General features: G+C 40.9%; 2 protein-coding genes across 5 annotated transcripts; both read right to left on the reverse strand.

Annotated features, from left to right (window-relative positions):
* Positions 1-243: 243 nt before the first annotated feature.
* Positions 244-6,901, reverse strand: LOC139608435 (uncharacterized). The gene is made up of 9 exons (XM_071462190.1): positions 6,749-6,901; positions 3,587-6,245; positions 3,348-3,393; positions 2,987-3,136; positions 2,033-2,122; positions 1,703-1,828; positions 1,460-1,576; positions 836-907; positions 244-429 (listed from the first exon to the last, which is right to left on the reverse strand). The coding sequence occupies exons 2-9, from the start codon at positions 6,143-6,145 to the stop codon at positions 392-394; spliced, it is 3,198 nt and encodes a 1,065-aa protein (XP_071318291.1). The 5' UTR covers positions 6,146-6,245; positions 6,749-6,901; the 3' UTR covers positions 244-391.
* A 924-nt stretch (positions 6,902-7,825) lies between these two features.
* Positions 7,826-24,292, reverse strand: LOC139608842 (uro-adherence factor A). 4 transcript variants are annotated; one of them, XM_071462948.1, is made up of 13 exons: positions 24,120-24,292; positions 21,885-22,211; positions 21,500-21,793; positions 21,097-21,402; positions 20,650-20,760; positions 19,854-20,015; positions 18,815-19,045; positions 18,684-18,734; positions 18,337-18,591; positions 17,904-18,251; positions 17,500-17,772; positions 16,667-16,942; positions 14,426-14,544 (listed from the first exon to the last, which is right to left on the reverse strand). In XM_071462948.1, exons 1-13 carry the CDS (start codon positions 24,169-24,171, stop codon positions 14,426-14,428), a joined length of 2,805 nt encoding a protein of 934 aa, XP_071319049.1. In that variant the 5' UTR covers positions 24,172-24,292. The 4 variants fall into 4 exon arrangements, with proteins under 4 accessions (XP_071319046.1, XP_071319049.1, XP_071319048.1 ...); XM_071462947.1 differs by lacking the exon at positions 14,426-14,544 and adding an exon at positions 16,108-16,457 and having other exon boundaries at positions 24,120-24,289; XM_071462946.1 differs by lacking the exon at positions 14,426-14,544 and adding an exon at positions 16,282-16,457 and having other exon boundaries at positions 18,815-19,129; positions 24,120-24,290.
* Positions 24,293-26,184: the final 1,892 nt, after the last annotated feature.

The raw sequence follows: 26,184 nt of genomic DNA on the forward strand, positions 1-26,184 counted from the left end.
AGCCGTTTCAGCTTCATCATGTCATTTGCGTATTCTTCTAAGTTAGACAACTGATTCAGAGCGTTTAAAAGGTCTGTATGGTTGAGTTTATAATTAGTATCCATTTCAGGGTATTGAAAAAACTCTAATGTTATAATGCAGTCTTGTGAGCACATTATCTGATCAGGTTTCTGTAATGTTAAGAGTGGTCACCGAAAGCCACTATTTTTCACTGAAGAGTTTTATAACATAAAGTAAATCATGTTAACAAATTGACCTCACTTAGTAAAGCAGTTTAACATGTTAGCATTTTAATATCATTAAAATCCATTTATTGATTTAAATATAACTTAACATTTTTTTAAAATTATTGTTGTTATTAAACATTCCCATTGAAATTTTATTGGAGCATTCAGCAATCTTCTCCTTGTTCACTGTACTTCAGCAGCTCTGGAAAATCAAAAGCATTAACAATTTAAAATCTAAAAAACAGCATAAAATAAATTAAAACCAGGTAATGACAGAATAATCAGACTGAACACAAAAGACAGTAAAACTAAAATAGGGGGATCATTTGTGAAATATTAAATATTAAGGAAGACAACATTAAATTACAGTACTCAAACATGCCTTCATGGTCAAACTGCTGCTTCCACGTTGTGGAGTTTAACACTTTGTCTAAAATAATCATCAAAAAGGTCGGAAATAGGAACAATACATTATTCTGCACACTCATTCTCTCATGTAGTCATGACTAAGGTCGCTTTTAGAAACTATTTCTTTCATTACGGCATATTGTCGTCTAAAATCCTTTTAACAAATGCATTAAGATGAAAACATAGTAAACAAGTCATACCTGCTTTGAGTCTCCTTATTTCTTCTGATTTTATTTTGAGCTGCTCTTCAAGCGCCACACATTTGGCACACCCTGCAATACAGTTTGAATCATTACATCACTGCCTCTATCAAATAACTTTCACTTTTTTTTCTTATCAGTTTTGGATTAGTAATAGCAACTACCTCATTTTTACCTTTCCCAATGCTACTCCTGCTTTGTCCTGGCAACACTATGTGGTAATGATAGTGCCAGTGCAGTAGTTACTTTCCAGACACCAATTTGTGCTTAAATTCTCAAACTTATCTCTTGTCTCTATTTTGGTTACTTTTCTTATAGACATCTTCATTAATTCAAGATCTCTTTGCTCTGTCATGTAGTAAAAAAAAAAAAAAAAAAACTAGAAACCAATCTATGAGATGACAAAAGGCTGCAATTATTTATAGCTGGATCAAAGATTGTACATCATGACTGCTAGCAAAAACTATGCAAAACATGTTGAACTGAAATGTCAGTAAGATGTCTGATACACAAAAAACCTTACTACAAAGATCTTATTATGCAGATGTTCAGCCTGTACATGGAGCACCTTACGTCAGAAGCCTCAGCTGTCCCATTTTCGGGATCCCGGCACTCCCAACTTACCATGGCCTTGGGGTTTAGCTGGCAGAGCTCTATGGCTGTTTGCAGGTTGTTTCAGGGCTCTGGCTCGGCTGGCAGCATCGCAAGTAGTTTCAGCAGTACTGACTGGCACTGCAGCATCTGAAAGCACGTACCAGAGCAGGTAAGTCCAAGTTGCTGAACACACTAGACCATAAATCCCACCTGAAACACAATTTACTTCACAATCCATACAGAACAGAACAGTATGATACAATCCCAACCGACCATCTCTTTGGGTTTTAGCTGGCAAAGCTCTCTGACTGGTTGTGGGCTGTTTCTGGTTTTTGGCTCTGTTTACAGGATCGCAGGAAGATGTTGAGGCTTCAGCAGTACTAGATGGTAAAGGAGCATCTGGAAGGAGGAGAAAAAAATAATAATAATAAAGCAATGAGTGCAGAAAAGTCCAGTTTTTGAAAACCATGACAATAAATGTTGCACAGTTTTAGTCTTAGGTGCTGTTAGCGAGCTTTTGTGTAAATACTAACAATGCAAGCCTTAAAAGAGTAAGAACAGCTTTATGATCACAGTGTTCCTTTGCAGCTGCTCAGCATTTACCCATTTTCTTCCTCTTTGCTGTTGGTAAAGCTTCACCTCTGGTTAAGGGGTGCCTCTTTGCTTGTGAGGTCTTTGCCACAGGGTTAGTAACTGGGCATAAAGAGAGAGAAAGAAGAAGAGGAAAAAAAAAAAAAAAAAATCAAACCACATTCAAATCACTGACCACACATTTCACACATGAAAGCTAAATGATGATGAGTCATTCCCCACTGCAGACAATTCTTCACACGATCACTCAGTCCTTCATGCAAGAAATGTAGCTCAAAGTTCTTTACAACAGACATTACATACACAAAGTGGTTCACATGAAAAAGACAAAATGAGCATTAAAAATTTTTAAAAACATTTCTGTAAATTAGACGGAATAATAAATGTGCCCGCTTCTATCATTTTTGAATAATTGCCATACTTTAAATGAGAGACTTCTTCAGATGTTAGAGTGACTCAGTATCATAAAGTGTGGAGACGTGCTTGCTGGTTAGCGTGGTAACTTCAGCAGAAGAAAAGAAATGATAGAAATAGAAGCAAAATAAGTGGGTTGCTTGCCACTGCTGGAGACAGCTCTTAGTGAGCAAAGGAATGAGGTTTGATGCTGAACTTTCCACATTTCCTTTAGACTGATAAGAAAACAGCTGTTTATGCTAAAGTTGGAGATGCAGCAACGGCAGAACTTACAAATAGCTCTTTTAAATGCCAAGTGTGGTTCTCCCTTCTTTCTTGTCACATCTATTTACATTTAACAAAAAAATCAAAAAGTACTCTTAGTGTGGCTTGTCTTGCTAGCTCTTCCATCCCTGTTTGTTTGTTTACTTGATTATTACTGTGGCTTTGAAATACATGCTACATAGAAATACTGTAAATATCTACAGCAAGACCCAATTTAAAAGTGTCAAATGTGTGTACATATTGTTTTCCTGTTTAAGTCCTGTTACAGTCTGACCACTGAAGCAGTACCTGTAGGCCCACGGAGTTTGTCCGTACTTGAAGAAGCTGGTGCGTTGCTTCTTCCTGATGGTGGCCTGAGACCTGCTGCAGCTCTCTGGATGCCTGACGGGATGCCACTCATCTGCGGCCTCAGCAGGCCAGAAACGGGCTGTTTGGATCCTAACGTCAGCAGAGGGAGGATGGTATGAACAGTGGATATTGTGTGCACAAGTGTCTCCCATAAAAGTAAGACTGGAATTAAGAAAAATGGAACAAAACCAAAACCTTTGTCTAAAAATCGAACATAAATGAAATTTTAACCTAAGTTCATAGAGGTGCACTGATGCCTACAAGTCTCATCTCATATTTTAATTTAATACATCCTGCCTACCTGTTGTTGTGGCACGCAAGTTGTAGGAGCTTGATATTCCTGTGGTCTTAAAAACACAAGAACAGAGAACAGAAGCAATGTTTGCTTTCAGTTGTCTGGTCTCAAACATAAGAAAGTGGATTTAGCAGATGAGAATGACAAGAGCAACAAAGTTCTTTTGATCCGTTTCTTTGAACAAAAAGGTGCTGTCAACATTTTCTACATTTAGTAAATTTGCAAAAAAGACATGTAAAGCCTACCCCCTGCGCTGCATCAGAAGCTGCAGTGTTTTTCAAAGACTCAGCTTGGGCTCTCTGTCTTGTCATGGGCAGGCCTGATGTCAGCGGCTCACACCTTCCTGGAAGCGCGGAGGCTGGCTTGTACTTCAGCAGCTGGGCTTTCATAGGAGGCAAAAGGGACTTGGCAGCTGGTTGCGTCAAGAACGTTTTCCGGTCAGAGACGATGTTCGATGGAACGTCTGCCGGCACCTGACCAGCTGGCTTACTGGGTCCATACCCGTAGAGTTTTTTCTGTGCCCCTAAAGTTTGGCCCTCCTCACGTTCAGTGCTGAAGTGGAACGCTTTACAGTTCGTCATTGGCGTGGAAGTAACCAAAGCATCTACCTTTAAATCTAAGGTGTCATCCAAATTGAACGTGTTTGCTTTGTTGTTCTCCACATCCATGCTCTGATGGCCCAAAGTGTCGGAAAGAGCATCTGCCACAGGTAGACCTGAGTGTGAATGACCCTTAGTCTCATGTCCATCAGCTCCTGAAGCTACCTCTACAGCTGGATTCGCTTCAAATGTGCTCTCAGGGGTGACAGCCCTCTTGGCGTTAGGGTCTGTGCTAGTTGTTGTCTCATTTTGTTTTGGCGGTTCAGGAGGGTGGACTTCAGAATCGTTGTCTTTAGGGCTAGTGGTTGGATTAGAGACTTTAGGAGGAGAGGGCTTATCCACAGTATTCTGGTGACTGTCACTCGTGCTCGTTTCTGACAACGTTATGGTGCCATTCTGTTTAGATGGTGGTTTACTATCGAAAGTGTTGTTCTGGAGGCAAAAGCTTGTAGCACTGGCTTCCCCTAAATGTGTACAGCCATTTGATTTTCGAAGAGAATGCCTATCGAAAGTGGCGTTGTTCACTTCACACAAACCACTCGCTTTACCAGCTGAACTATTCTCATTCATGACAAGGGAAGTTTCAGTAGTGTTCTTAATGTCTGCACTAACCTGATCTGTAGCCTCACTCTCTTCATTGGGATTGTTTCCGTTAGATGGGGAAAGATCCAGAGTCCTATTCTGAGGGCAGGATATTTGAGCAGCAGTATTTAAATCAATGGTGGCACTCAGATTGGAGGGCTGGGCAATGGTAAATGTGCTGTTTGCAGACTCAGCTGGTTTTGGGCTCGGTTGTGGCACTTTGCCTGTCAACTCAGCATCATGGCTGGCGAGCAGCTCTTCATTGTTAGCTTCCACAGGATTAGAGGTCTCCACAGGTTTAACATGAAGGTCAGAGGTGACATTTTTTAAACTTGTGTCACACTGCATATCAGAGGCACAGAACTGTGACTGAGCACAATGAACAGACATGTCGCTAGAGGAGCTTATGTCTCGAGTAACATTGGCAGGATTAGTCCCAACTGTGTCCTCTGCCGAAGTTTGACTCTTTTGTCCACTGGGCTCTGATGAAGATCTACTGTTTTCCAAAACACTATCCACAGAAATATCCCGAGTTGCTTCCAAGGAAGCTTTTATGATGTTTTCCTCCGCACACTTATCAGACTGCTCACCGAAGGAGCTCATGGTGTGGGTGACATTGCCGGTAAGAGTGCTTGACAGTTCTTCACTTTGAATCATCTCCGGTTTTCCAGCTTCTGCCACAATTTGTCCACTGAGCTCTGATGACGGCCTCCTGTTTTTCACATTATCCACTGGTGGATTATCCTGTGTGACCTCCACAGGGGGTGTTTCTACTCGTGGTGAAAGCTCGGAATCACAGGTAACATCAAGGAGAGTAATTTCTGAGAAATATCTGTCATCCAGCCAGCGCTCAGGAGCATACGTGCTTGCAGGGATATCACCCAACGTGGAATTAGGGTCTGTGCTAGTTGTTGTCTCATTTTGTTTTGGCAGTTGAGGAGGGTGGACTTCAGAATTGTTGTCTTCAGTGCTAGTGGTTTCATTACAGACTTTAACAGGAGAGGGCCTGTCAGGAAGAGCTGAATCATTTCTAGTCATTTGCATAGTGGAATCACATGTAACATCAAGGAGAGTAATTTCTGGCAAGCATTCATCATACAGCCAGCACACAGGAGCATCCTTATCACCTAATGATCGCCCAGAATGGCTACTGTTGAAATCCGAGTTGGGATTTTGACGGGAGCCTCCAGTTGAATTTTGACAATCTGCCGTGATAACACCAACGGGAAAAAAGGGAACACTGAGACGAGGATTATTTCCACGTTTTAAAGGCTCTGGGGATGAACCTTTATTGCCAATGTTTAAGTATTTTAAAATTGGCGTAAGAGCAGACTGAAGACCAGAGATCCGTGATTTTGCTTTGACTCCACCATTGCTGCTTGTCGGAGCTGGGGTTGAAAAAGTGCAGGTGTCAGAGAGAGGATTATTTTCTCCACTTGGCTGTGCAGAGGAATATCCAATCACATCTCCTACTTGGACCTTGGACTTTGAAGCCCCAGCTGGGGCAGCAACTCCTGGAGGAATATTTTCACGACATTCATCAACATCTGGATTTTCTTGAATACATGAGGTTTGGACTGTTGCCTCATTGGCCATGCTAGTCAATATTTCTTTTGCTTTCATACAAGGAAAATAATGATTTTTTCTGGAAACATGGAACAATACTCAGACTTCTTGACACATATTTTTTCAGGTGTCTTCTCAGACTCTTCCTGCCTGCAGCCTGTGGATTTAAAGATTATTATCATCAGAATACACCTTTACTTTCACATGAATAGCTCATGCACACTTACACTGGGACAATATGCCACAATTACTGCCAGCTGAGATTGAAATGGCTTTATCACTTAATTAAGTTGTAACATTTGAAGTACAAACATAACTTTTTAAACATTTTTAGACAGATTTGTTAGTAAATATAGCAAACATTATTTCAGGTTATTAATCTATGGTAATACATGATGATCAACCGTTACTAGGACGTTATGTACAACTGGAGCTGCTGATCTAATGTTAACATCCATTTACTTCCAGTTTAGCTCGGTCGAAAACATAACGTCAAAAAACTATATCTATATTAACTGCAGCCAGCAGAGAGGGGCCACAGACGAATAATAATAATAAAACAAAGTGACGGATGTTGTTTAGTTAAGTTTTATATAGAGAGGTTGCAGGAGCTAAGCTAATGTTAACGTGGTAATTTGATTGCAAACAGTTTTAACTTACCTCTTTTAAAAGTCACTTTCTTGAAGGCTGTGTAAGTCTGTGAGAGAGTTTAAAACAGTCTGCTGGAGACTGGAGTGTGTTAAATGAAACACGTATACACTAATGTCAACTGCATGTCAAAATAACAGCGAACAGTTCAAGAAAACACAGGAGCGCCGATCTGGTTCAAATGGCAGTTTTCTTCACGCCCATTGGACGATTCCAACCAATCACAGCTGAAGCTTCTTCTTCGTGTGTTAAGAGTGTGTGGTGTCCATATGATGACACAACACTGACATCTACTGTCTCGGTAAAACTAGATTAAAAAAATTAGATTAATTCTTGTAATAGAGCAACAGAGAAGATTTACAGTATGAAACATCTGCAAGTTTTCTTTAGTATAGTGAGTAGCTCTCAAAACAATTTACAAATGTTAGCTTCACTTTTCGTTTTTCTCATCTGCTCTCCACAGCCAGTACCTCCACTGTGCCACTTCCATAATTTATTATATCCCTTTGTATCCCCCTTGAAAAGTGAACTATGATATACTCACTGATGGGTCTCTCAGCATAATACTACTATTAATACTAATACTGAAACAGTGAAAAAAAAAAGTTGTTCCCAAATACCACACAGTTCTTTGTTGGAAATGATATGATGATATCATATGATCAAGCTGTCATAATCACCAGGTCTCAACCTGACTGAACACATATAGTAGATTTTGGACGAACATTTTAGATAGTTCTCTCCACCACCATCATTGTAATACAAAATAAGTGATATCTTGTTTCAATGCCAAGGAGTACTGAAACTTCAGTTCTGGGGGCCCAGTGTTGCCAAATAACTTACGAAGCCACTTTATGTGCGCGTTTCCCTTAACCAATCATTCATCTGAGGATAAATGTTAAACTGAGATTTTTCATTTAATCATACTTCACACTATCGGTCCTCACTCTGTATCATGCTTTTTGTGTTTGGTGCTCCCTGAAGTGTGTTTTCGCTCTTCTGTTCTTGTGTAATGTTTAACTGATATTGACATTATGAGGCTATATGATGTGTGCACTAACAATCAGGCAAAGAAAAAACAAACAAACATTTGTTTTTCAGTTCAAATTTATTACACAACTTTAACAAAGGGAACATAATTGACATGATGAACATCTCATCACTGTATTCAGTTTGATAAATACACAAAAAATAAAGCCATTTGTATATTATATTCAGATATTTACACAATGCATTACAATTAATCTTTTCACTCTTTTGTGGTTTTCTTCAGTTTGGTCTTCAGTTCAGACATAAGTGGATTTCCAAATCTGGGGAGACATTTGTAAAATAAGAATTAGAAAATGTTTGCCTGAAAACATTATGTCTCTTTCGTGTTGTATATACAGTAATAATGTCAATCCTCAGACTTTTTTTTACCCTGGATGTCTTGGTGGCATCCATTTAGGTTTGCGTGGTGCCTCATCTTGTTTGGGAGCGTCACTCATCTCCTCTGGCCTTGTCTCGGCTTCCTGTTGATATAGTGACATTTCAGTGATGTATACGATCTATATGATGATGTATATGATTTTCAAAGACTAGTAAAAGTACCTGTGAGAGGCCTTCTGAGCTATTATCTTCTTTCACCACACGTGGTGTCTTTTTCAAAACAGGAAAACCTGCACCAAGCCCTAAAAAAAAAAACCACACAAAAATGTGCGACATTACTTACAGATTCTGGAAAATAATCAGACAATAAAAAATCAGGGTAGTGTCATTTTATGTGTCGTACAGTAAGTGACCTACCAGGCAGTTTTATTCCAATGCCCATGCCTCCCAAAGGCACACCTACAGGGACCCTGACTGGCAGATTTGAGGACGGTGTGGGCTCCACTGAGGGCATATGTAGCAGGGAACGGGGATCTGTGGGTGGCCTTACACGAGGGTTTTTAACAGCAATTCTCGATCTTTGCGCAGTGAAGTCCAGCACAGATGCATCGACCTGTGATGACAAAAACCGATGAATTCACACCATCTCTGTAGGTTAGGAATACTGATCTAATAAGTGTTTTAGGCTTAAATGTTATTTTGGAAACAATACCTCAGTCTGATCTTCAGATTTAGATGTCGGCTGTTCTGCCACCTCAGCCCTGTTTAGCTCAGGTAGTGATTCAGCAATATCTTCTGACCATCCGGGCTGTTGTTTGTCCAGTGAGGGCAACCTCTCGGATTCAGTACAGGCGTCGTCTTGTGATTCTGTCACCATGATTTCCTCCTGCAACGAAGCCTCTGAGCCACTTCTGGATTGTCCTGATTCAGCCTGTCTGATTTCATCTGGAGAGTCAGACACAGTTACCTCAAGAGGCACATCTTCAACTTTGAAAAGAGAGCCCATTTCTTCTTCAGTGTCTTTCCAGTCAGTTGTCCTTGCTAGGTCCATTACATCGGCATCCATCTCTTCCTGCGATCCAGTTTTAGTTGCTGCTGATTCAACTTGTTCTTCGTCTGTTTTTTCTTGTGATTTATCCGATTCCTGACTAAGATGTCCAGGTTCTGATGACATAACTCCTGAATCAGAGTGAAATCCTGTCTCGTCGATTGATTCCTCCTCTGTTAGATCTGATTGTCCTGTCTCCACTGGTTCCTCCATCAATGTATGCTGAGATTCAGAGTTGGGTTGTTGTGTTGGCAATTCAGAGATGTCTGCTGATTCTGACATACTAGCCAACATGTCATAGGTGTCTTGAAATGACCCAGTGCTAGGTGATTTCAGTAGATGGGTGTCACTGTGGTTTGTGCCGGCAGACTGGTCCAAAAATCCAGACTCAGAATGAGTCTTCCAGAATGAAGAAATTTCTGTGTCACTCAATAATGATGACTCCACAAGCTGCTGCTTCTCCTCCTCTGCCTGCACCGATGACATTTCATCTTTTTCCTCATTTGATGGCTCTATTTCGGTTTCCATTTGTTGTCCAGGTTCAGGCCCCTCTTGTTGTTCCATGTCATTCGTGTCCTTTATGGATGCTGTCTGTATCCACAAGTCAAGGAGTTCCTCATCAATCACATCTTGACTGACTGAGCTACTTGTTTCTTCAGCATAACCCCCCTCTGATTCTGTCACATGCTTTGCCATTTCCACGGTTGCTATCAAAGTCAAATCTTCTGGTCTGGACTCGCTGCTTGGTGTTGCTTTGGTATCTGCTAACATCTCCTCATGGCTCATCTCAAATGCTTTGTCCGATTGCTGATTTTTTGTCTCCAGCGACTCATCTGGTCTAGAAAATTCAAATTCTCCAAACAACATATTTGCATTGTTTTCTGTGGTTAGATCAGCTGCCATTCCTGCAACCTCTGGATTTAAAAACTCCATCTCATTGTTGTTCTGCATTTCATCTTCTACTTCTCCCTCCTCAACTCCATAACCCAGTTCTTCTATATCTATCCCTGCATCTTGCATTTCTACGAAACTATCTTCAAGTAATTTCGGCTCAGTCTCAACTGGCTCTTTCATGAATCCAGACTCAGTGATGCCCTCCAGTAAACTAGGGGTCATGTTGCTGTTTTGTTCAAAGTTCATGGTATCCACTAATTCAGCCTCAAGCATTCTTAAGCTTTCATCTGCAAATCCGCCCACTGAATCCTCTGCTGCTCCGGCTCCTGTTCTCTCACAGCAATCTCCAGCGGCATCTTTGGAGTCACTTAACCCTTCATCTATTTCAAATTCAACCAACAGCTCTTTTGTTGTCTTATCAGTCACATCTCTTACACCAACATGCATCTCAAAATCCTTTTCTGAGTGTTCGATTCCCATCTTCATTGAGCTTTCCAATAATTTTCCTTCCTCTTCCTCAAGTAAGTGTCCTGATCCTTCAATTACTGGTTCAACAAGCAGCTCCTCTGTTTCTTGTGGCAGTCCAGTATCTGTAATGTGCAGTATTCCAGTGTGCTCCTTAATATCTTCTGTGTTTTCTTGTTCCTCTTCCATATGCTCCCTCAGCATTAAACAGTCACCTCCAGTGCCACTCTTTTGAAGCCTCTCCGGCTCCCTGCTCTCCACCTCTTCTGGTAATTCGGCATGGATTCCCAGGCAATCTCCTACTTCCAGGAACCTTTGTGTTATATTTTCCTCAATGAACCCAGGCTCATTGTTGTATTCAGGAACTCCCTCTTGTGTTTCCTCAGATGTCGGTGGATTTAGCTCCTGCGACACAACAACCGGGTCTTTAAATATTCCCACAGGAATATTTTTAAACTCTCCACTTTTTTCCTCTCCGGTCTCGCCTTCGGGTTTTACTGTAACTGAAGTGGTTGTACATGCTATTTCCATGTAACTTTCTTTGTTGTCTTCTTTTTCACTGGCAAGCCTCTCCTCTTCTACTTGATCTTCATCACAAAATCTCTCATCTACTGAAATGTCTGCTGTTGTCACACGAGATTTTTCATCAATTACTGCGCCATCAGCCTCATCTGTCTCTCTTGTTTTGGTTTGCACTTCGGTGTCCTTAGCTACATCCTCTTTTTCTTCATCTGTGAATTCAGCTGCGTGTAGCTCTGCTTCAGTATGCTGCGCGACTCCTTCGATGCATGTAACATGTTCAGTAAAAACGCCTCGACTGTCTTCTGAACCCGTTTTTACATCTTCTTCCTGCTCTGGCTCCTCATCTATTGCCTCATTGACATTTTCTTCCTCACTCTGCTCCCTCTCATCATATGTGCTCTTGTCTTTCTCTCTTTCATCCTCACTTTCACTTCTATCAGCCATCAAATGCTCTTGTCCAACATCCTCTGACACACTGCCACTTTTTTTGAAGGCAATTTGTAGGTCATCTTCCAGTGAAGTAACACCTGGGTCTCCTTTGACATCTCTGTCATTTTCTGACAGCTCTTCAGAGCTTGAAAACTGATTTTCAACTTGTTTTGCCCCCTCATCATTCTTGTTTTCATTTTCTGAGGCCAGCTGTAACACACCACCACAGTTTTCTACTTCTTTATACGTCACTGCTGAATCCACCTCATCAATCTGTGCCCTTGCCTCCTCTACATGCATGCTCTGCTCCTCTTCCAAACTAAAATCTGCCATTGGGCACAATGCTATCTCAGTGGCTTCTGCCTCCAAATCTTGCTCATCTTCATGGTACGTTTTATCACCTTCTTCCTTCACTTGGATCTCTCTCATGGTTTCATCCATTTTTTGATGATCATCCAGTGACCCCTGGGTCTCATCCTCAGGATCAGCCTTGCTTCCACTTCCCTCTATGTCTTCATTCATCGCATCGTCTGTAAGATTAGGCGACCCCATCTTTGCACGTTCTTCATACTCATCATTTTCTGGTACCTCATCTTGTCCATGAGTGTACAATTTCCAATCTCCATTTTCTTCTTCCTCTTCTTCTGCATCTTTAGCAACAAGCAGTTCTGCATCATCATTCCTTGTTTGGCTGAACTCTTCCTCTCTCGTACCCTCACCTTCCTCAGATGCTTTGCTTTTGTCCTGCACGCTTTCCTCCACAGGCCCTAAGTCGATGTCTGTGGTGCAAAGTTCCCAGGCAACAACCGGCCGTAATGAACTAAGCGGAGGGGCTGTCGCAAGAGGCTGTTCCTCATCAACACTTATGTCACCCACTGGGTGACCACTGCTGGCAGGCTCACTGTCAACTGCAGATTGCTGGGAGGAGTCTGGGTCATTGCTGTCAGTATTAGTGGGCTCTGGTCTGAGGAGTCTGTCCAGAGCTACACTTATATAGTTCTACAAAAGACAGAGAAAAAGAGTTGACTTATTTTTTTTGTTAGTTAATGAATCAACATTTGCCCTATTTGCTCTACGATGTATGTCTTGTGCAATTGCTACAATCGGTTCAAATAAACATTTCACTTTTTCCTGATTATGGATACCATGTGTACTTGTTCTTTCCTGTAAATATATTCCAAATGATTATACTTAAAACTATCTGGCCAAAAGTATATGGATATTGGTCTGAGGCTGTCTATTATGGTTTGGGACAGGCCCCTTAGTGCCAATGAAGGAAAATCTACAGGCTGCAGCACACTGTACAGGACTTCTTATACAATAGCCTCATACCTTCCGGCTTTGCAGCAACAGTTCGGGGGAAGGCCCCTTCCTGTTTTCATGACAATGCCCTCATACATACAGCGAGGTCCATAAATGGTTTTCTGAGCTGGGTTTGGTGTGGTCTTGCTGTCCTCAGAGGGCTAACCTCAACCCAATCTAACACACCCTGGGTGAACAGACCTCTTTCACAGCAGGGGAAGCATAACTGATAATATCAATTATGGTTCCATTTAAAAATACAATAATTATTTTTTTATTTTATTTTGTCTTGCTGCACAATAAGCTGTAAACACAACACTGACAGTGAGTGAGTTTCCTATTTACACATTCTGTAGACATGGAGCAATGCTAGCATTTATTTGGAGTCATATTTCAGATTACCTTGTGAATGCAAATTCAAAATTTACTTTCCTTTTAGGTCGATTTTGCTCACACTTTATCTGCTAAATGCTGCACAGTGTTCATCAGTGTTTCGTATCAATGAAAGAAGTGGGAAAAGAGACAATTCAGTCTAACTATTAGGACAGCTAACAATGGTTTTATGTGGGTTTTTTTTCTGAAAACAACTTCCTACTGTGGCTGGAAACTAGGTTAGTGAGAGCAATGAAAATTACAGCCGTGAAACCAAAACTCATAAAAATATGCATACGAGCAGCTTTAAGTATGCCAGTATGCCTTCCACAGGGGCCTGAAACTCAAACCTCTATATGCAACATAGCCATCACTAATGTTATTAGTTGCACCTGCTTTTCCTGTTAAGACTGTGAAAATGTCTAATGTGTGAATCAGGCCAAATCTCACTATGTCTCACTCCTGTTGCTGTACAAAACCAGTAACGCTTTACTTTATGAATCAATAAATTCTGATAATTTCCTATAGATTCCTATAAAAAAAACTGTATAATCTGGCACTAATTCTAGGCAAAATACAGACGGTACTCAATTGGTAAACCACCAAATGCTCCATTACAATTATTAAATGCTCAAAGACAGTGAAACGTGTAGACCTTTTAGTCACTGTACAGCAGGTCAGCTGTGCAGTTTGTCTGCAGGCAAATTTGCAATTCAACACGTACATTAAAAAAAGTTTCCAATAATCAGTGAATTATGGACAAATGTTTTGATGGGTTAAATGGAAATTCCTTTGAACATCAACAACTGCTCTGATACTCAGTGCGATTAATTAAATAATGTCTGAGGTTTGGCTCAGTTAGGAGTTTCTCTCAGGACAGTTTTGAGAAGTTTGTAGAAAATTATGAGGAAACAAATCCTTGCAGCCATATTCAGAAAAATCAGTCACATATGGATACAATGTTTGTGGATGTCCATAAACTTTTGGCCAAAGAGTGCAAATTGTAAACTTGATCCGAATTTGAGAGACAAACATTAATATACATTGTGTGTGTGTGTGTGTGTGTGTGTGTTTGTGTGTGTAAGGTAGACAAACACACAAACGGAAGAGGGTGGGAGAAAGCGACAGAGAAAGAGAGAGAGAGAGAGAGAGAGACATCCATATTCAGTCTATAATGTGGGAGGGAGAGAGAGAGAGGTAGACAGACACACAGGAGCGAGATATGACTCTGCATCCACATCTCACTGCTTTCAAATGAAAATTACCCCCCCCCCCCCCCCCCGACAAATTCAAATGCAGCAACTCACCCAAACAGTCCAAAAAGTCCTCCCCACCCTGGAAATGGGGCTGTCGGGGTCCATCTTCAAACTTCCTCCTCGTTTATTCCCCGAACATCTGACTCTGGCAACTGTGCTTTGGGTGTAACCGTGATGGGAAGCAAAAAAAAAATCTGACCCGCCTGTCAGTTAAATTCCTCCTACACATGAAACTCAACATCGAGCTGCATCCTGATGTGACCAGGATGAAACACCAGGCACGGCTCAGTTCCTCATACTGACAAATGTCCGGTGTGTCATTATGAGGAAGAGAGTGATCAACGCAGCTGAGTCGCCAGCGCATCAAACCTACGCGTTGCAGGGTTTGCGGATGTGAGCAGAGCCTCTGACATGTCAGGCCACACAAAATGTGTTGGTTGTTGAGTTATATTGAGTGACACGCTCTTCTGGCACCCTCACGGCAGGGCTTGATGCTGAGCCTCAACATTAGTAACACCACCCCCTGCTCTAAAAAGACAAAAAAAAGGATCTTAGTCCTTGTTGACAGACTCTTGAATGTGACAGTGGACCTAAGGTTTTATTTAGGGCTTGGTTAACTGCATATCAAATTCCAATTTTTAAAGAAAAAAAAAAAAAATCATCAAAAAAGATAAATGCATTAGAAATAAAACACACCCATTTTCAGTTCAATACACTGAGGGGTTTTGCTGCTACAACTATTTTTGGTCTGGTATGACCAGTAGTTTATGCTAACAAGTAGCTGATGTTAGCAAACTAGATATTGCTGTGTATATTGAATAAGTTTATTGACTTTAAGACTCATCAAATTCAGTTTGCAGGTGTTTCTTTATTTAAGGAGCACTAGCTTACTGCATATGCAGAAACAAAGCTGAGGCTGAGTGATGTCACTTGAGTCAATAGAGCACTAAAGACTTAAAGTTTCAAAATGAAGCCCTGAAATCTTTCCAGATCTCTAGCCCGCTCCTCTTCTCTGCCTGGGTCTAGAGGCTACATAAGCTGGCACTTGCATAACACACCAGAATCTGTAGTCAAGAGAATTGAGTTGAGGTGAATTGTGGGTAATGTAGGCACCAGGTTTTGACAAGAATGTTTGGAATAAACACAAAATATCTGGTTCTGCTGCATTAAATTGTAAGTCTGACATTGTCAGTGCAATGCTGAATCAGAGGGATACTCTTTTCACAAGTAGGCCTTCACTTTTGGCGTTTGCCATTATGACTACAATTATGGGATTCATCGTTGTGAATATTTAGATAGATATGTTGTTAGATGAGTAGCTGTATATGGTTTTTATCGGTCATGTACCCTACAATATAGCATGTGTGAGTTTAATGAATGCACGATGGATGAAAGTTACTGTTATTCTGCAGCTGTAGTAGATGTACTCTCTGTTTTATCTGAGGAGGAAGTTCCAAACTAAACATCTCAATTACTGAGTTCAACCACTAAGCACGTCCTCTGCGCAGCAGCACAGTGAAGCGACTTTCCTGTGGTCATAGTGTAGTGTTAAAAAAAAAAAAAAAACAGAAGTATATTTTGAAATGAGGACTTATTTCAGAAGCAGTGGTTGACCAACAACAGATAGGCTACTTGTTTTACACAGAACACTGAACGGAAGAGAAACACAGTACGCATTGTGTGTTGACCTAAAGAAACATCTCTTCAAAAAATTGATTTAAATTTTATTTTTCAATGGAGATTTAGGGAAAAAAAAAAAAAAGAGATCCAGAGATCGATTATTCTTGCAAAATGTTCTGTACAAAAATATGAGCATTTAAAAATCATGGACTTGGAAGAAAAATGTAATAGATGACAGATCATAATAAATAAAGACCAGAAATGAAGCAAAACCATACTTGATCACATCAAAGACAGTTGGATATTCACAAAAATGACTAATACATTATATTTACTATAGAGACATACAGGATATTAGACATATTATATGGGTTATATGGGTTATATGAGGCACTCTTCAGGCATCAGGTCTTTCATGCAGAAGATGAAATTTCCTCATTGGGCTCTGAAAGAGAGGTCACGAGATCAAGTTGAAGAACTAAACATGAACCAATTTCCTGTTGAGATGGAGATTTACTTTTTTCTTGTGCAACAAAATGACAGTTAGCCCACTGGTGCTCTAACTAACTAACTCTATATCTCATGCTGTATTTCTTTACCATTTCCTATCTCGATCTCTGTGACTACATGAGTGAACTGTTTGCTGTGTCATACCTGTCCAGGTTCGATAAACAGGAAGCTTGAGTGCAGGATGTGTGATCTCCACACAGACTCTCAGACGTGCCCTCTCATTTTCTCTGGGACCCTGACTCAAGTTGACTCTGTTGATGTGCAATGCGCTTGGGTCTTGCTCTCGTTCTTTGTCACTGTCCTCGTCCACCTCCGACGTTGTCTCCTCATCCCTGTCAATGTCGTTATTCTCTCCATCCACTTTTTCATCGATGTATTCGATTCCCTCAGTGTCAGGGTCCGTAACAGCAGCTTTTGTTTCTGTAAAGTAACAGCAGCAGAGGGTTAACACGATACATTTCTGTATATGGTGTGGCTTTCAGCAAATCATACTCATCTTCCAAGATACATGTACATCAGAAAGGCAATGGTGTGGGGTGAGCAGGAGTACAACACCAAATAATTTGCAAAAAGGTGCTTCAGAAGTGAGGGCAAACTCTGTAGAGGCTGTGAGTTGAAGGACTATTTTAGATCTCATACAACTGTAAATAAAGTTTACACACAGTGTCAGTGAGACGGCTGGAGGATGTTCTGAATGAAGTCATTCCTTCACCCTCTCCACATTTTATAAGAGCGTCAATTTAAAATTGCACTTAAATAAAATATGGAGTCTAGGGTCCAACCCAAGAGATAGAACAATGAATATGTTGAAAATCAATACACCACAGGTGCTGGCTCCCACAGCTCCCATCATGCAACAGGAATAGTACGTTTTCTTCAATTTTACTAGCAATCCCTCACCATCAGCAAATCATTTTTTAACTTAAAAAACATAGAAAACATATATATATATATATTCATATATGAATGACAAGTACTTATTGCATGTCCGTTCTTCTGTCTCTCCAGCTCTTTGTTTGTCTGACTGGGCGGGCTCGTAGACCTCTCCAGGGCGCACACACTTTTCAGCTCCCTCTGACCGTCATCTCCTATCTCCTCTGTTTCACTGGACACCAATGGTGAGAGAGTAGGTCCTCCTGCCGCCCACAGTAACTTGACCTTCGGGTGACCTCCTTTCAGCAGGAGAGAGAACACACCAACCCCTTCACTGCTCCAACAGACGGAGAGTGATGGAGGAATTGATGGAGCAACTAAGGGAGTACAAACAGAAATTGTTAGTTAATGAAAAGCTAAAAACTGTGAATTTGTATATTTTTTTCTGTAGATTCCTCCATATTAAGAGCAAGTTGCTGATAGTAAAAACACCTGTAAAGATTCATACCGATGTCAGCATTTCTCCAGTGTCTCTCAATAGGTTCGTGTAGGGAACAGTGCTCCACCCTGCAAATAATCCCGCCTCTTCTCTCCTTCTTCTCCTGATTTGTTGCCCTTCTCTTCAGATTGGCAGTGGCCCTGTACATTCTGGGATGAGTCTGTACGGGGCCCCACATCTCTCCTCCCTCGATCACCTCCTCCTCTCTGTCGTCTTGCTCTCCCTCTCTGAGCTTCAGCCAAGTGACTGATATATTCGGAGGGTAGAAATCTGTGATTTCACATCCCAGCGTCAAAGTCTGATCTGGGGAAGAAGTGGAGCCGACGATTTCGGACACACATGGCCTCTTGAGGAAGCCTGTTTAGCATCAAAGGGAAAATTACACTTTAATCCTTTAAAATGTAACATTAAATGTGATGCCTTTTCTCCCCCTTTTTCTTACCTCTGGTTTCACGGGTGACTGGCTGCTTCAGGGCGATGTGGTGGACACTGACCCACACTTTAGTGCCTCCCTTTTCCAGTTCACTCCGGGGCAATTTACACTGGCTGTACGCTGAAAAGAAGCCCTCTGAATTGGGTCGAGGGGAGGATGAGGCCTGGGAGGCCACAGGGCTCAGCTCGCCCCCCTGACAGAACCAGCGGAAGGTAATGACGTCTGGATGGAAATGTGATGCCCGTACTGTCAGGCTGATGACATCTGGAAGACAGAAATTTCAGGGATGTAGCCTCTAAAACCGGGGATGTTTTAAATCTATTGAACTTGAATAGGGTGATAAACTATTGCCTTACCCGAATCATTTGGTGTCTCTGCCAGCTGGATCTCTGATACTTCAGGAGCAGCTGAGAGAGAAAATATACAAAAAATTCTATAGCAGAAATTGTGAAAATCATAGAAAAGTAGAGAGAAAATACTTTCTTACACAGAATAGAAAACTTCTCGGACACTCTCTCCACCATAATCTTGTCCTTGCCAATGTAGGACACCTGGCACTTAAACACCGCCGCCTTGTGGATTGAAATCTGGGGGATAAAGGTGAGCGCGGAGATCAGCTGTTGAGTGCCACTTCCAGATGAGTGCAGTGGCCCCTGAGTGTGCAGCTTGTAGTAACCCATCTCGCCTCTGGAGGACAGCAGAGGACCTTTCTCTGACACTGGGGAGGTGAGAGTTAGACCGTAGGGCAAATGGATGGTGGTTAGAGGGTTATAGAGGCAGTTAAAGTTAGCTTTGGAGGTCCCTATGTGTGTGAGGTTGTAAAATGTTAGCAGAATTAAAGCGTAAAAGAGAAAACACAGTATGTTTAAGGAGCAGCGTAAAAGATATTTCATGTGTCATTATGCACTTCAATGCATCATTTTTATGACATCAGTCCAAACACATTTTATTTCCCAATTCTAAACTATATTAACCCTTTAACCACCCCACCTTTATTTTCCTTTATGTAGCTTTAAAGGAGGAGTTAGACATTCTGGGAAATATGTTCATTTGCTTTCTTACTGATACTGTTAAATCTGCCCAAAAAAACATGACAAGTCAATTTTTAAAGATTAAACATGTTACCCACTGAACTTTTGACCTAGCTTCTGCCTGTAGCTTCATGTTTCCTGTAAATAGGTATGAGTGATGAGTGCATTTCCCAGAATAATGAACTACACTTCACTAAGATGAACTCACTTCTTCTAAACTGCCCAACAGTAATCACATACTCTGTATCAGCTTGTTCCAACTTTTCATTGAAACAACGATTACAGAGTTTTCTCTGAGTGAAGTATTGAAGATCATCCTAGATGACCTATGCACAAAGTTCAGCCGGAATTTAAAATGAATATCTGTGACTTTGAACAACGTGTGGCAGCAAAGCCTGAGTTTGTGATTGCTGATCCAGGCCAGTGGGGTTTGGGAGGTAAAAGAAGTGTTTATCTGTAGCCACTGGTTATCTGGGTGTGTATAAGCGCTCCTACCTGTGAATGAGGTGTCAGAGATAGGGGTGTCATTGAGGAACCATGCAGTCTGGACTCGGTCCACCCTCCTGCCTTCAATGCTCACTGTCACTCTGCCCTTTTGACCTACAATCACGCGTGGAGGGAGGATGATCCCTGACACACTGAGAGACTTCTGTTTCTCTGAGTGGGGGGAGATGAAAGGGATAAAAGAGTTAGTGAGAGAAAAGGGTGTGGAGGTGGCAGCTATTGTGCAATAAGTTCCGATTAACTCTGAAACCCTGAAACCTATTGTATGTATTGCATTGTGTGCTTAAGGTTTAGTTTATTTAACAGGGTAGTTTGTGGAAATGTGCATATCCTGCATATGCCAGTAAAGAATGGAGATACTTCAGAGATATTGTTGCAGGTTCAAGCTTTAAATTTTACTTTGATGATGATGGTTTTAAAGTAAAAGCTGAAACTTGAAATTGGCAACAATGCATCTTTATTTGTATATATTTTAATACATCTGTAACCGTGGTCTATTCCTAACATGGAGGTCACAATCCCAATGTGGGGTCCCAAAACAAATCTTAGAGGTCCCAAGATTTCTGTTTCACAAAGTAATAGCTTTTTTTAAAAAAAAAAAATAAATAAAAGGTCACTTTTCCCCTATTGGCCTCCAAAAAGCCTTCACCTAAAAGAAGAAGGATAAATATTTCTGTCCACACTAAGGCTTTATAATCTGTGATAGGGGTCACAATTAGACCTTACTTCATTTTAATTGAGAGGTCATAGGCCAAGCACTACCTTAACTCCATGACTTCTGACTCACCATCTCTTCTCCTCCAAGAAAAGCCAAAGCAGAGCAGGAAGACCAGAACTATAGAAATGCACATCATAGCCACAGATGCTTTGGCTGATTTATTCAACACCGGCGCCTCATCTGACGGGAAACAGTATGAGAAAAAGACATGTGAGCAGGAATCTCACACGGCAAATCACTAAACTATGCGATTAATTTGAAAGTAGCACGAACAACTCATCAAGAGCAAGTCAAACAAGTTGAACAAGTTGCAAACAGTTGTACAGCTGTTTCGAAAGCATTGTAGTTAGTTGGCAGCCAGACTTTTAGTTTTGTTTTGTTGTTCTCAGACTTTTTCCAAACCCAAATCTGATTTGAGTGCTTATCCTTCAAATGTGCATGTCAGATGGGTGTGCTCTTGTCAATTGTCAAAATATGTGTCCAGTCTAATGATAAGTATCCAATGGTATGTTTTACCTTGGGGGTCCAGTATCTCCAGGCAGGCTGAGCCACTGACTGGGTGCAGTACCCCAGGTTGGCTTACTGCACACTCCACTTTCCCTCCTTGCTCCCTCTGCTCGGGGCTCAAAGTATAATAGTGTCTGGCTCTGTAGGTCCCATCTGGGTTTTGCTCAGTGGCGGGGGGCTCAGGGAGGGTTGTGCCGTTTTGAATCCAGGACACAGAAACTTCCTCTGGGTAGAAGCTCTCCAGGTCACAGTAAAGAGTGAGAGGCATGTTGTTGGAACTTGATGGCACAGCAGCAAGTCTAATGGAAGGGAGGTCTGATAAAAAAAAAAGTATGAACAGTATTTGGCGTCATCAGATTAAAAAGCTAACAGTTCTCATATGATAACTGATGAACATCTTTGTGTCACTCACAGGTGATGTTGAGTGGGAAATCCACCTCTTGATGGCTTCCTTTGTGGGACACTTTGCAGCCAAAGGTTGCATTCTGGTCCCCACGGGACGGGTAGAAGGTCAGGTTGCCCACAGCCATGAAGTAACCATCTGGAGTCTGTTCACCTTCCACCTGGTAGGGAGGCTGAATCGTCCGCCCATCTCTGGTCCAGGAGAAAGAGACAGGAGGAGGGTAGAAACCATCTGCATGGCATTTAAGCTGGCTCTCTGTCTCTAACACCACCCACTGCTCAGGGACTGAAACAGTGGGTGAAGCTAAAAAGGGGGGAAGTAGAAGAAATTTGTATTTGAGATACTTGACATCAGTACCCAAGGCCCAAATCTCAACAACTGAACAAAGACATACCGAGGATACCAAATGTAACGTTACTGGAGTGCACCATTGTGGAGTTGCAGCTGACCGTGCACTCGTACACCCCCTGCAGGTCGAGACTAGCTCTGATGATAGTCAGTGAAAAGTCCCCACTGACGAAATGACTGGGGTCCCAGCTGAAGCCGTCATTTATTTGTTCTGTTGCGTTTTCAAATGAGGCGATGTCAGAGCCGTTAGTTATCCAGCTGACGTTAAAGAGAGACTGGTCCATTTTGTCCCCTTTTACAGAATCAGGGAACGTCACATTGCAGGGTAGGGTCGCATTTGTATTTGGGCTGGCCTGAATTTCACTTGGAGACACTGTAAACAGAGAAAGAGCGTTTAGATGGAGAGAAAATAAAGTGCCTTTCATTGGAGTGCAGGACGGGCAAGGCATTTGGTTAATGATTGAGTCTGATCTTCAGCTGTAGTTTTAATTGAAAATAAAGTCCAGTCAAATCAAATGTTTGTGTTCAAGTCACATTTTTGTATCAAACTGCTTTTTAATAAGTTTCGCAACCTGAGTCAAGCTAACATTCATCCATAGCTTACACTGTGAAATAAAAGTCTTCCTCCTTTCTTGAAATTAAAATTTGAACCCATAAACAATAAAACCCACCTTTGTTCAGTAAAATAAGTAATTAAGACATAAAAACAACAATCTGTATCATAAAAGCCACTTGTAGCCACAGGGGCTGCTCAGAAAAAGTTACAAAATCTCCCTTTCACGTCATCTTCGTGAGTTTTTCATTAGTCGTATAATAAGTGACATCACAATACTACACAAACAAAGTACAAATAGCATTTGTCCAGTTTGTTTATTTAAATTGAAACATGTCATAAGTTTAAATCAACAGTGACAAGCAATTTTGAGTGAATTGGTTTGAGTTTCATGAAACTTTCCATTTAAGATTCTTTCTTTTCATCTCTCATTGTAAATCAGTAATCTCAGTATACCTTGTTGAATCAGTGTAAATATAAAGCCTTTCGGTCAGGTCTGGCAACCCAATCAGTTTAATTAGTAACTAGTACAATAAATACTTGTCGGCAGGTATAGAGCCAAGCAATAGAAAACCTGTGTTTATGTTTCGCCTCTTGTCAAGTGTGATAGATGGGCTGATCATTGCAGGCTGACAAGGAAAAGAATGAGAGTGTAAAAAGACATGATTAATGCTCTACCTTAGTGGAAAAGTCTATTCTTACCTACAAAAGTACAATACTGCTCCAACCACGAGGCAACACTAATTTGCATATAACCCAAATAGATAGAGAGAATTACTTTCATTAAAACTTGCAGGCCAGATCAGAGCATTTGAGCATAAATTATTTCAGTTTGTAAGAAAAATACGATTGCCTTTTTGTTCGAATATACTTGCCATTGCTTGCTATTGTAATTATCATAATTTAATCGTTTAGACATAATACTATACAATAGGTAAAGTAAACAGAGAAGAATGCCTTGACTTCATAAATTTATACATATTCTCACTGTGAATATTACTAGACTATGGGTAGATGGATAATATGAAGATTCGCATTACGATATCATGTGTCATTATATGCATGTATGTAAAATGGAAAGACGAGAGACATTTTGTTTAATAGCCAGACTGTAATGTGTGGTTTTGGCTAATTTGGTTGAATTAAATTCCTGAAAAAATCAGTTATTTCATTACACTGATGCAAAAATCCTATAAACCCAGTTTTGCCATAAAGCAGTCCTATTCACTGATTTGCAACATCAATCATATTGGCCTAATATCACAAGAGATAAAGCTATGTCAATATGTAGAAAAATAGCAAATGTCTCACTTTATGTACTGACATATTGCCCAAACCTATTACACTTTATCAGTAATGCTCCAATACTTTTAGTGGTCCTGGCATACACTCCTGACCAAGTCCAAAACAAAACAAAGGTCAGGTACATGTTGACACTGACTTGTCTGAATATGACTAACGTGCACCATCTGTACTTTTACATTATTTTAACTCCCACCTCATTAACCGCCATAAGATCAACACAAACCAATGATTTGCATTCAGATTAAATTCTGTAAAACCAGCCTGCTCCAAGCCTTCAGTTTCAGTGTCCATGTGAGTTAGCTCAGCATCAATATTTCCAATTCCACCTGGTCAGCTCAAACTTGTGCAAACCTGGCTGTTAGGTGAAGAAACAACAATGTAGGCTTTGAAACTGGCCTGTGAGCGTAATGACACAATACTCACCATGCTTTATGAGAGTCAGGAGGACGACGTAGACGAGGACTTTACACCACATGGCCGGGCTTGTCTTGAGACCAACGTCTTATCATCAGGCCCTTTTGCTGTCTTATATAGAGCTATGTGATGACAGTGGGCGGGATTGTCCTGCCAGATGGATAATAAGAAATATTGTCCCTGGGCCTCACAGGAGTGAAAGGAGGCCCTTGATATGTGTGTCCTCCTAAATAAGCGAACCCTAGAGGACAGATAGAGCGAGAAGGAGAGGGAGGAAAAGGAGTTCGATGTGCAGGGACACACAAGTGGGGAAACTGGGCACTTAAAATTCACACGGGCCTCTGGCCAAGGTTTTGGGGCTACTTTACATTGGTGCAGTGTTGCCATGAACAAACAGAGAGGGTAATCCCACTGAGCTTATGTGGGCAAACAGTCAGGCGAGACTACAACTCTTTTCTATGTGGGGAAAAGTTAGTGTGGTGTTACATTCAGGCAAAAAAAAAGGATAAAAAAAGGAGAATGGTTGTTTTTTTCTCTCTCTGTACAGGCCCTCTATCTTTTCAGTCAGCTCCAGCTATGATCCATCCCGCTGGTTGAAGTTAATTTTTAACCAGATCAAGTGTTTGATGTTTGAAGGAAAAGGTGTTGTGTGTTTCATCCCCCTCTGAATATTCATTAACTTGATTAGCTGTTTAAATTGTTTGACTTTGCACTTAAATTGATCTTAACACACATCAGTCAATGGACATGGGTTAATTACTTATTTGGAGGATCTCTGTGTCACTGGGTTGAAGTGTTGTCTCGGGGAGTTCTCCTTTCTCATGTTACTTCTCAGTTCCACTTTGCCTTAGGTGTCAAAAAAGTGAGACTTTAAAGTAATAAAAAAGGTGATTGATGTGTTTCATTTCCTTGTTTGTAGCTCTCTGCAGTCAGACATGACTGAACAACTTATTTTCTCACCTTTTTTTCTCACTCTCTTCTTCCTTTGATCAGGTTGAAGGATTGAGCGCACTTCAGCTGGGTTGCAGAAAAGGAGGGACAGCAGCTGATGAGAAGATTGACATAACTCAACAACCGTGAAGATGTTTTCATCCATGACATTAGTATCAAAACATTTATACACAGTACAATTGTGTGCCTGTTAATTGGTAATATGACGAAAATGTATGTAACTTAAATACTGTCAAGTATATAAGGTAAAACAAGCTGCAGTGTTACACGCAATAACAGAAATAATAGACTTTTATGGGCTGGCATTTAGTCAGACATAATGAATATATATTGTTGCATTGTTATGAAATGAAAATTAGTATGATAATGATAGTATGATAATGTATTCATTCATGTATTCAAATTAAACCTGTATCTGTCAGCCAAGCTTCAGGGTTGGGCAGCAAGGAGAGTAATTATCTTGGTTTGACTGTACCTAAAACAATCCGACCTCAGTTTATGGATTATTGATGTATACATCTGTTTGGCAGTGTTTCAGACAGACAGAGAGCCAGACAGACCAGAATAGTAGCCTTAAAAGGCTTTTAAGATTACAATGATTCATTTATTACACCTGCTGAGCTTTCACTATTGATATAGAGCAAGTTCTGAAAGAAATGTGAAGCCTTTGAGGACTACTACTAAAAAGCTGACGTGTTCAGTGTTGGGAAGTAGTGAACTACATCTGCTGTAATAAACAGTGGTGATTCTGTTGGGCCCTTGAAGCAAAAAAATTGCCTAATTAAGTAGTTTCATAAATAATCTGACAGCAACAAAAAATGTACAAAATCATTTGTTTATTCCAAATATTCACATTAGTAGAATTTTCGATCCTCAACTCCTCCAGTGCACACGTCAAAGTGTCCTTGGGCAAGATTCTCAACTCAAATTATCAGCAATTTTCTCACTAGATTTGGCAACTTTAACATCTTTAACTACTTTTCTTTTCAACAAAAAGCTGCTAGCAGCAGATCTAACAACTTTGTGGACAGAACTTAACTCCCTCTCCCTCTCAGTGAATAAGGTCTAATGTGGCTCTCTGACCTGATGCCGCTGAGTGGGAGAGAAAGAGCTGCCGCATGTT

Source organism: Trachinotus anak, unplaced genomic scaffold (assembly GCF_046630095.1).
Source record: "Trachinotus anak isolate AG129_WGS33_773 ecotype Australia unplaced genomic scaffold, CSIRO_AGI_Tana_v1 ptg000025l, whole genome shotgun sequence".
Classification (NCBI taxonomy): domain Eukaryota; kingdom Metazoa; phylum Chordata; class Actinopteri; order Carangiformes; family Carangidae; genus Trachinotus; species Trachinotus anak.

Bases quoted from the DNA above. Each gene is read 5' to 3' on its own strand.
- LOC139608435 (XM_071462190.1), bottom strand. From the start codon at position 6,145: ATGAAAGCAAAAGAAATATTGACTAGCATGGCCAATGAGGCAACAGTC. The intron at 1,577-1,702 runs GTCGGTTGGGAT...ACGTGCTTTCAG, and splicing joins AGCTAAAACCCAAAGAGATG to ATGCTGCAGTGCCAGTCAGT. The intron at 430-835 runs GTATGACTTGTT...TTGATTTTCCAG, and splicing joins AATAAGGAGACTCAAAGCAG to AGCTGCTGAAGTACAGTGAA.
- LOC139608842 (XM_071462945.1), bottom strand. From the start codon at position 14,497: ATGGACCCCGACAGCCCCATTTCCAGGGTGGGGAGGACTTTTTGGACT. The intron at 8,248-8,326 runs GTACTTTTACTA...CTATATCAACAG, and splicing joins GCTCAGAAGGCCTCTCACAG to GAAGCCGAGACAAGGCCAGA. The intron at 8,047-8,155 runs GTAAAAAAAAGT...ATGTCTCCCCAG, and splicing joins ATGCCACCAAGACATCCAGG to ATTTGGAAATCCACTTATGT.